This window comes from Alligator sinensis, unplaced genomic scaffold, assembly GCF_000455745.1.
Source record: "Alligator sinensis unplaced genomic scaffold, ASM45574v1 scaffold681_1, whole genome shotgun sequence".
Classification (NCBI taxonomy): domain Eukaryota; kingdom Metazoa; phylum Chordata; order Crocodylia; family Alligatoridae; genus Alligator; species Alligator sinensis.
The window spans coordinates 412,161-422,268 of record NW_005842315.1 but is presented as its reverse complement, the minus strand read 5'-3'; the positions used below and the strand labels follow the sequence as shown (position 1 = coordinate 422,268).

The following is a 10,108-nucleotide window of genomic DNA, read 5'->3' as shown; positions in this document are numbered from 1 at the left end:
CAGGAATGTCCCCAGGTGTGGGAAGACAGCAAATTCATAGGTAGGTGCAGGGGGAGTAGGCAGTAAATGCCTATTGCAGGAATAGCTGCCTACCAATAGGACAATAGGGTAGAGCTCTGGTTAGGTAGCAAGGGCACTACTGTAATTTGGCCAGAGAAACAGCAGTAAACTGCCCTGGAGGGTGAGGGGGTGCACCTGCAGCCAGCCAGGATAACTCCAGGAAGAAGAGTTCTGGCCAGCTCAGGCTGGTAAGGAGTGGGAGCTGCAAGCCATGGCAAGTACTCCCAGGGCTGAGAGAGCCAGGGAATGGGGTGGTGGCTTGGCAGTAACATGATGACCCAGAGCGGGGTTTTGAGTTTAAAGTGGCTGCTTGGATTTTTTGTTTTAGTTTTATGCTGGAGGACTAGTGTGAATAATAGGGATGGAAAGGAGGCTCCAGGGGTGCTGGAGGAGCATGCCAGGTTTTAAGCCCTGCCAGAGGCAAGAGCATGAGATAGAAACAGGCTAAGGTTGAGAGGGCCAGGGCTGGAGTGCAGAGGGGGTGATGGAGGTGGTCTGAGGCCGAGACTGAAAGGCCAGGCCAGGCCAGTGGGCCTAAGTTACCAGTCTACAGCCAGAGTAACCTGTAGGCTAAGGCTAAGGCGGTGAAAGCCTATACAGGAAAGTAAATGATGCCAGAGTGACACCTGTGAGGCATAGTCATGGCTATGGGAAAGGCTGGAGGCCACAGTTAAGAGCCCTAAGACTTAAATAAGGGCCACAGGTGGTGATCACTGGCTCACAGTGCCAACCTGACACCAGTAGGTCTGCCAGGGCATGACAGATGCCTGTAGAGAACTGTTATTATGGTTAGTGGGCAGAGGGCCTAGAGACCACACGAGGTCAGTCAGGATTGGTCGGGCACTGGTGAGAGCACTCCAGGGCTCAAGGGAAGCCTCCCAATCGCATCAGCAGAACATCAAGGCATGGCAGGAGAGCTAAACAGGGCAGGTTATATAGAAGACTGGGAGCATGAGCAGGATTAGAGTGGCCCCTAGGAGGTACTATGGCAAACCCAGGGCCTATCCTGCCACAGTGCCGATAACTTTGGGGTTGTGTCATTGGTGCTGACAGCCTTGATTCAACAAAATACGTATCTTTAAGTATATGTGAGTAATCCCACTGAAGTCAGGCCAAATTCCCTTTAGTCAAAGTCTTGGGTTTCTGTGGAACTCCATGTGCATAGGAACATGAATGTCCCAAGTAAATAAAAATTATGAGTGAAGAGTATGGATAGAGCAGAAGGAATGGAGTCAGGGTAAATAAAGTGAAATGCACAGCAGGAGGCACCAAGATAGAAGATGCTCAAGAGAAGGAAGTGGAAACAAAAAAGGGTCGAGTCAAAAAATACCCTATAAAATAGGGTTGCCAACCTTCCTTCCTGGAGTGGCCATGAGTCTACTGGAATTGGCATCAATCTCCCAGTGACTACTGAAAGCAAAGCAAAACTGCAGCAGGAGGAGTAATAGGAGCGATGCCCTCTTCTGCATAATATCCTAGTGGTTAGCACACTCACCAAGGAAGTCAGAAAGCTGGGTACAGTTGTTCTCTTAACTTAAGAGGATTCAAACCCACATCTCCCACCTTCTAGACAAGTACCCTAACCACCAGGCTATACACTAGGATTGTGAGAGGGGGGAACTCCTCATCCCTCCTGTTGAAAGGGACCACTGGGAAGAAAGGGATGCAAAATGAACGTAAAATTCATGGAGAAGACTCCAGATCCCAAGTGGAGGAGGCATTTGACTGCGGCCCTGACTCAGGCAGCTAAGCTCTGGAGGGATGGAGGGAAACAGTTTAGTGAAATTATAGTGCTTAGTTCGTCCCATTGGCCAGCCCTTGGCAGCTCCCTATTCTGTATACAGATTTTTAGATCACCCTTCTCAGGCACTTAACTCCTGCTATGCCCTGTATGGAAAGCATAGGCTGGGTATAACAGGGAACCCAAACTTTGAGAGTTTGAGTTTAAAGCAGTTGCTTGCATTTTTTGTTTTAGTTTTAAGCCAGAGGACTGGGAGTGGCTGTGGGAGCAAAGGGGATAACGAATAGATTACCAGGCAGGCACCCTTCATTGCAGGGCTGAGGCCTGGAGAGCCAGGGCCCAAAATAGTAGACTTGAGCCGAAGTGTTTCAGCTAGAGAAAAAGGGACTGAAGCCAAAAAGACTGAGGTTGGGGCCTGAGGGTCCCAGTGTTGATTCTAGGTAAAGAAAAAGAAAGAGCATGAGGAGAGTCTCTACAAAGGGGCAGACAGGAAACCATCAACAAGGCATGGGCATGCCTGGGGGGCAGCAAGGAAGCTTAAGACACCTAGAAAAGGACTCTCTCTGTCTCCAGGGGCAGCTTCCCTCTAAACACACATTGATTTCCATCAAATTGTAGCAGACAAAGTAAGAGGTAGAGTAGACTGGGTAGTACTGAAAAGAGAAGGGTAAAAAATCCAGACCCATCACACTGGGCACTGGATTCCACTCCAGGAGTCAAATTCACTACAACTTTGGCATCACAGCACCTGACTGGTAGGAGCACAAGTCTTCTATTTGAACTTAGCCCTAAGTGTTTAGTCATTGAAGATGCTGATACATCCAAATACTTATCTAGCATGTACCAAACTGTAAGCAGATGAGTAGTCCCATGGACTGCACCAGGACTACTTGCATAGTTAATGTTAATTTAGTGGTCTTAGCTGGACTGGAGCTGGAGGGCTTAGCACCTTGCTGAATTGAGCCCCCGAGACAGAACTTAGCCTATAAATCAGGAAAGCTTCCCTATTCGGGACAAAACAACACAGGGAAGCCACAGGAACCATCCCAACCCACATGGCTTCTGGTGCCCCCACACAGCTCCGCTATAGCAGCTGTGCTGGCGGGGCACACAGTGTACCCTGGGAGGTACCAGCTGTTAAAGGAGCTGTGGCTGCCAACAGACAGAATGGAGTCATTCACATATATCTTCTGGCGGTTTCCCTGTGGTGGAAGAAGCCTTCTGTCACTTGCAGAAGGAAGGACTTCTGCTGTCTCAGGGGAGTCAGACACACCTATAATTGTGCCAGAAGAACCTGAGTTCAGCTGCCAAAACCATGATGTGAAGGCCTTGACAAACCTTGAACAAGTCACTTACCCATTCCCACATTTGTAATAAAAGGACAATAATGCTTACTCCCCACCCCCAGGGTCTAATGAACATTTAAAGATGGTTAAGTACTGGATAATGTGCTGAATATTGTCCTACAGGTAAGTGCCAACTGTTTTCTAGGCCCATATTTTTTCTGATGAAACAGTAATGAACTCAGTTGCAAAAGGAAAGATGACTATGCTTTTAAAAGTATGGTGCCCGTATCAATCTCTGATTTTTATAGTTTAATGCAGTCCGAAAGCACAGATGTCATTTTTGTGGAAATGGAGCACCTTATGCAGTCCGAAAGCACAGATGTCATTTTTGTGCAAATGGAGCCCCTTCCCTGCCGTTTCAATGCAAGGGTAAGAGGGAGGAGGCTTCAGCCACTTTCCGCTGCTGTCTTTCATGTGAGAGCGGTCAGAAGCAAACGTCTTCAGATAAACATCTGCTCGAACTGCCCTGATTTTTCTAAACAAACATACAAATTCGAACACACTCAGTGGCGGAGATACTTGATTCAATATACAGTGCAAGCCTCGTATTCTGTCCTCTTACCTGCGATATTCCGGATAAATATCATCGTCTGATTTAAAAGCCTCTTCAATGTAAGTATCAAACAGACACGGAAATGGCAACACTGTGTCAAGGTCATAAATGAAGTTTTGGTCTCCACTGGAATCATGAAGTAAAATAACATGGTAATCCTAGAAATAAGAGTTACTGATAGTTAGCAAGAGTTGCTAATGATCAAGAATAAATCCCATCTCACATCATTACCAAAGCACAGTACATGTGTGACAGCACAGGGGTGAGCTGGGCCCGCCCTCTTTCCTGACACCATGGACAGACATTAGGGTGGCCATCATAGGGGACAGTTTGGTTGTCCACTGTCCTCTATTGATACGAAACCCGATGCCTTTATGTCCTCTATCTTTCTCTTGCTTGACATAAAGATTTCATATCAATAGAGGAGAGAGGGCACCCAGACTGTCCTCTATGACAGCCACCCTAACAGACATGTATTTGAAGTGCTCCAAACAACTTGCCCACCCTCCAACCCCCACACAACACTTCAAAGTGGCTACACTGGCATTTAGCAGCATTGCCAGAGGGCTAAAAAGGTGTAATCCATACACCCTCCAGTCTTCAGAGGCTCCTGAAGAGAGAGTGCTCACTGGCTGTCTGCCCTGCTTTTGGGGCAAGGGCTGGGGCAAACCACCATGGGATACCAGAAAACCAACGGTCTATACACACATTTCAGGAAGTAGGAAGCATTTCAAAGATGTTCTTCATTTTCTGAGGGTCATTTTTTAAGTACTCCTTCAGCCCTACAGGTCTGTAATGCCCTAGCATTCGGAGTGCTTCAAACAGCACATCTGTCCAGAGCTCTAATCTCTTCTCTGGGCAACTCTGTCCAAGCGACTCATCCCAAAATGCACTCCCTCCAGGTGACAGGCCCCTACTTGCTCCCTTTCCAGAGTGTAACTCTGTGGATCACCCTACTATAGACTGGATCAGGCTACAGGTGCCCCTTCCCCCACTGCTCTGCCATGGTTAGAGGCACGTGGTGCCTTATGACTCTCCATCATCCTTCATGAGTGAACCCCTTCAGTTAACAGGTTTTGCTACGTTCCCGTCTCTGGCAGGAACCCCCCAGCACTTGGAAGGAACCTCAGGATAGTGGCCTTCCTGTTAACACATCAGGTTCAGCTAAAATTGGTGCCTGTTCCACAATCTTCTGTGGGTAGCTGTGACCAGGAGCCAATTACGGTGATTTGAAACGAGTTCGCCCGACCAGATATTTCACGTGTACACCCGAAGCCAGTGGAGAGAGCTCTGCATTTGGCTGTAGCTCATCAGACCTCTTCAGTGATCTTGGGCACATCCTGCAGACATCCTCCCACTTAATCCCACAGCCTTGCAGCAAGTTGTCCAATACTACTGTCTTCCAGAAAAGCTGTTGTATGGTCCAATCTCTTCTTCCATCTAACTGAGGGCTTTAACAGCCAGGATTTCTTTTGATCCTAGTCTCTTACCATGAAAAAATAAGTTTATAGCCCTTCTGGTAACAGGTAGGTAGATAATTCCTAATGCCTACTTCCCCTCAACAATTCTCTTAAGGACCTTTAGTAGTTTGCCTGGAGATATTATCCCTGTTGTTGATTCACTTCCTACTTCCTCCTCCATAACAGCCTCCTTTAATCTAAGTCTGTACAATCAGCCTGAATAATATCAAGGAGGTAAACTGAGGTACGTAACACTCCCACAAAATAACAGAACTATCTCCCTCATTCTCCAAACCAGAGTTAAAAAAAAATGAATGGGGTTACCTGGTTTTCTTTTTTGTCTCAGCCCCAATGAAAACTGGCACAGAAATGCTGACAGCTTGCTTGTTTCTGAAGAGATTACTGCTTAATTTGAATGCTGTTTTTTACCTTTCTGTAACAAGGTGATCTGCCCATTAAAGACGAGGGCACCTGGGGCCGGCCAGCCCTCTTCCATTATCAGCCCCAGCTGAGGAAGGAACATGTAATTATACAGCTGGCAAACGGCTTGGTTGAGGGCGAGCTGTAAGAGGGAAAGGGATTTCTGTTATAGCTCCTGAAACAGGGTGAAAGCCTTGCCTCTGAGAGTCAGACTCCATGATGGACATAGGAACCATTTTGTTTTGACCCTTTACTCAAGTTTTATGAATAAAACCAGGCCCTAAAAGATAGTTAGGGCACTGCCCAGTGACACAGGTAAGCAGTAGCTTGTGCTGTCATTTTTTACAATTAGATGAATCACATTGATTATAATGTAGTAAAGTGAATGGGAAATCCACTTACAAAGTCTGAGATGAAGTCTTTTGATATTTTCAGGGGAAAACACCATCCTGAAAGCATAATACATGTGACAGCCCTAGCCACTGGGGACTAAGAATTGAAAGGAACTTTAAGCAAGTTATATTACTAGCCTGGTACCTGGACTGGAAATGCAGGTCAATGCAATAACAACGTTTCAAAGCCTTTAGTCGAGACTAGAATGGGAAGACTGTCATGCCTGTGGAGTGTTAATCAAAACCTTTCATTTCAAAACATTTTTGTGGAAAAGTGTTCAATTCTATAGTGGCTTCTCCCCACTCCCCCTCTTCTCCCACCATTTCAATCTCATTAAAAACAGATTCTACAGTTATTTTTAAAGCTAAGGTATAAAGCCTACTACTTTTGGGAAGGACTCTTGCAGTAATTTAAAAAATATGGCAAACAGCCTTCATTAAGTTCTCCCAATCAAATCCCTCCCAGACTGAGATGACACACACCACTTTTTATTTTTGAAATTCAGCACCTAAATACAAGGGTTTATACTAAAAGTACTTTCTCAGCCTTTATTTACTGGAACTTGGGAATTGCTACTCCAGATTCTGATGGGTGCTCCATTACTGTGATTCAGAAAATTTGGTAAAATTTCTTGAATTGGAGAGGAAAGGGGGTTAGCTTTTGCCCTGACACACTGGTAGCTGTTGGTCCTAGCGAGATCCATGCAATAAATCCCACAGGTTTTGTGTGAGACTAGTTTTAGATGTGTTGCCTTTGATATTTTACTTCTTGAGGAATAATATAACCATCTGTGCTATCTTCTCTCTCTTTCTTCCTCTGTATGTTTACTACAGTTACTTGCTGTTAATCTTCCTTTTAAGCCTTTTACGGCTTGATTATTATTCTGCCATAGTAAAAATAAGGTAAGTGTCCTCAACATTGAGTCCTCCTTTTTATCCCTGTCTGTGATGTCTTGCCATTCATTTGAGCTTCTAGGATCTGTTATTCACCAAGCACTCCGCAGAAATTCCTTGGATAAAAGACCACTCTAGAATCCCATGTGCTACAGATACAAGCAATGATGGCATTTATCTTTGAACCAGACTAGATGGAGGGTTGTTCAACAACACAAGGTTCAAAATTAAAATCAAGGTGAAAGAACTGGTTCAGAGAGATTTCCTGTTTGCGGATGATGCAGCTTGGTTTCCCATAGTGAATCTTCCCTGCAAAATCTCTTGGGGAGATTTTATGAGCCATGCAAGAGCTTTGGGATGGAAATTAGTCCAGGAGGAAGAACCAGTACCTGACATCATTCTGGAGGATAAATCTCTTGTTAACATTGACAGTTTTTGCTACTTGGTTTCTATGATCAGCAGAAATCTTGACCTTCAGATTGAATTAACAGAATCAGAGAAACAGCTAAGAATTTTGGGCTATTACAGAAAAGTGCCTGGAATAACAGCAAACTATCAGCTAAGGTGAAGATGCATATCTAGGAGACTTCTTTGCTGTCATTCATGCTTTATGGTTCAGAAACACAGACTACATATGCTAGGCACATAAAGAGACTGAACAGCTTCCACATGAGATGTCTGCGTAAGATCCTGCAAATAAAAAGGGAAGACGGAATACCAAATGCAGAGGTACTGGAGCATGCAGACTGTATCCCCAAGAATATTTTGTATAGTGAAATCTCTAAAAAGCGGGATCACCTTCGATGGTGTTACCACAATGTGTGCAAAAATGATATGAAGTGGCTCAACATCAACACAGAAAGCTGGGAGGAGCACATAGAATCCTGTCCATACATGTCACTGGGTGCAGCTTAACATCAAGCAGCTTCGATCCAGAGGATGGAAGCAAAGCAAGAAAGAAGAAAGCAGCACGCTGTAAATATGGACTCCAACTCAGACAACATATGGATCCATGAAACTTGTAACAAGCTGTGTCACTCTCAAACTGGGCTTGTCAGTCAGGCGTTGGATCAGGCATCTGACTACTCTTATGTGTACACCATGCTCCAGAGGATTGACAGTTGCCTACTACTTGCCAGGCCCAGGACTGCTAAGCTTCTTGCTGTGAAGCTGCAAGATAAAGTCTAAGTGCATCTTGTCCATTATGCCCACATCAATATTTGATTTAGGGAAGAAATACTAGGAGAAATACGTGGCAATGCTAGTTGCAGTGTTTAATGTGCTACTAAAAGATGATACAACACTGCAGACAAAAGTATGTAAAAGAACCAACATAAAAGGGAATAGAATGCCTTACCCAAACTACAGGTTTATCTCCACATCCTGATCTCTGCTTCCAAAGTGGTATCTGCAAATTACAAGTATTAAGAAGTTCTTTTGAAGTAAGATTAAACAAACAGGTAAGATTTAAGACTATTACAGGACAAATTATTGTCTACTGGCTGACAAACGTAATTGGTTTATGTTGTATCTGTAATAATAATAATAATAAAGCTTCTATTAGTCTGAGGGTTTTTTTGGTGAGTTCCTAATTGGGGATCTATTTTGTATCCTACAATCTGTTCCATCTGTTTCCTACTAGGCTGAGGGATTTAATACATCTCAGGTTCCTGTCCAGTCCTGACTAACACATGCATGACAAAAATACTTTAGGGTCTTTCTTTGGCTTCCCATCATGCATGTGCCTGGGCCATCTTCCCACCAGTGAAAAGGCCTGAATCTCAATTTGGTGGTGACAAATGAGTGATATGGAAAACAACTTACCATCTTTCTGTCGTTGGATATGAAAATAACATAAAATTCTTCTAATTGATACTGATCCTGGCTTTGGATGTATTCACAAAGCTTCCAAACATTTTCTTCACTGTAAAACACAAGGGATTTTATTTAAGTGGCTGCTTCATTCCCAATTCATAAAACTCAGAGCAGGATAGCCACTGTGCTTTTCCCACTTCGAGCTTCTGCCCAGGACTTCCCGCTGACCCTTCCTTTACACACCTGTTTGTAAAGATAAAATTTAGAACTTAGACCTACGGTGTTTTTTTTATAACACAAATCTTCACATACAATTAATAAACAGTATTGCAGTCCAAATGTCTGACGGCTAAGCAGCAGCATTTGGTTGGCTCCAACCAAAATAAATGCTCTGCAGTATCGAGAGTCAGTATTGTGCCAGACTTTTCCCTTTCTCTTTTCCTCTTTCCTCTGAAGAAATTACCCTTGAGTTGAGTATCCCTTTGAGCCCCTTTAATAAAAAGCTGGCCTGAAAAGAGAAATGCAGGTGGTGAAACGCATGTAATGTTTTAAATAGAAGGATAGTACAGGAACAATCCTAACAATGCCACTGAACAGCCGCTGGTTGGGGATGATCTACGCGTAGCTGTGCCCATGTTCTTTCGTGGGTATTCCCAGGCTTCTGGGCTTTGCTGGTTACCCCTCCCTACCTTTCTGCTATATGTGTCAGGGTGTTTTTAAGCCTCCCCAGAGGCACTGGAGGTTAGCTACAGCCAAGCCTGGGGACTCTGGGGTGCACCAGTGCTCCCCCTGGGACCAAAACCAGAGGTTCCTGGTTGGAGGGTCTCGCCCCTCCACTCAGTCAGACCCATCATCAGTGGGGTCAGAAAGGAATTGTACCCCCTGGTCAGACTGGTACAGGCTTGGGAGGGCTTTTGCCTTCCTTTATAGTAGGGGGCTTGGCTCTCTGCCCAGGATCTTTTGAGTGCAAACGGACAACATGTCATAGAGGCAGGACGCCGGCTGCCCTGGCGCCTCTGCTCTCCCCCGGGGCAGGCTGGGGTGTTCACATGCAGAGCTGAGAGCACGGTTTGCGCGGGTAGCGGGGTCTGGATGGGGAGGACCCAGCTGACCCAAACCCCACACACCACTTGCTTGACCCCATTTACAGCCTGGCCGGAGCCTCCCTTGCCTGAGCCCGCAGCAAGATGCGACTGGCCGGCCCAGTCCCCAAATACGCAATGCTGTTTCTTAGCAGTGGCTCTCGGGTGTCCCCGCAAGATCACAAGCATGCATCAATCGACCACTTTTTTGCATAATTCAACTTTGCAAGGGACTCTGGGATGCAACGTTCAAGAAGACAGTGTGTCCCTTCCGGCCCCCCCTACCGGAGCAGCATTTGCTGGGCTGCTCGGGGCCCGGCGGTGCCTGCCCGCACCCGCGGGGAC

The 10,108-nt window shown here is 45.6% G+C and overlaps 1 protein-coding gene across 7 annotated transcripts in view; it reads right to left on the bottom strand.

Annotated features, from left to right (window-relative positions):
- WDYHV1 (WDYHV motif containing 1) overlaps positions 1 to 10,094 on the bottom strand; it is an 18,440-nt gene extending 8,346 nt beyond the window's left edge. Inside the window, exons 1-6 of one of the 7 annotated variants that reach the window (XM_025209879.1) lie at positions 8,691 to 8,790; positions 8,224 to 8,274; positions 6,118 to 6,196; positions 5,590 to 5,668; positions 3,710 to 3,858; positions 3,498 to 3,622 (exon numbers count right to left, since the gene is read on the bottom strand). In XM_025209879.1, the coding sequence (XP_025065664.1) occupies positions 3,498 to 3,622; positions 3,710 to 3,858; positions 5,590 to 5,616 (301 nt within the window). In that variant the 5' untranslated portion in view covers positions 5,617 to 5,668; positions 6,118 to 6,196; positions 8,224 to 8,274; positions 8,691 to 8,790. Of the gene's footprint in view, positions 1 to 3,497; positions 3,623 to 3,709; positions 3,859 to 5,589; positions 5,723 to 6,117; positions 6,197 to 8,223; positions 8,275 to 8,690; positions 8,791 to 9,144; positions 9,157 to 10,048 lie in introns of those variants that run through there. The other 6 variants (XM_025209878.1, XM_025209876.1, XM_025209875.1 and 3 more) reach the window with 6 other exon arrangements.
- Between the last annotated feature and the right edge of the window lie 14 nt (positions 10,095 to 10,108).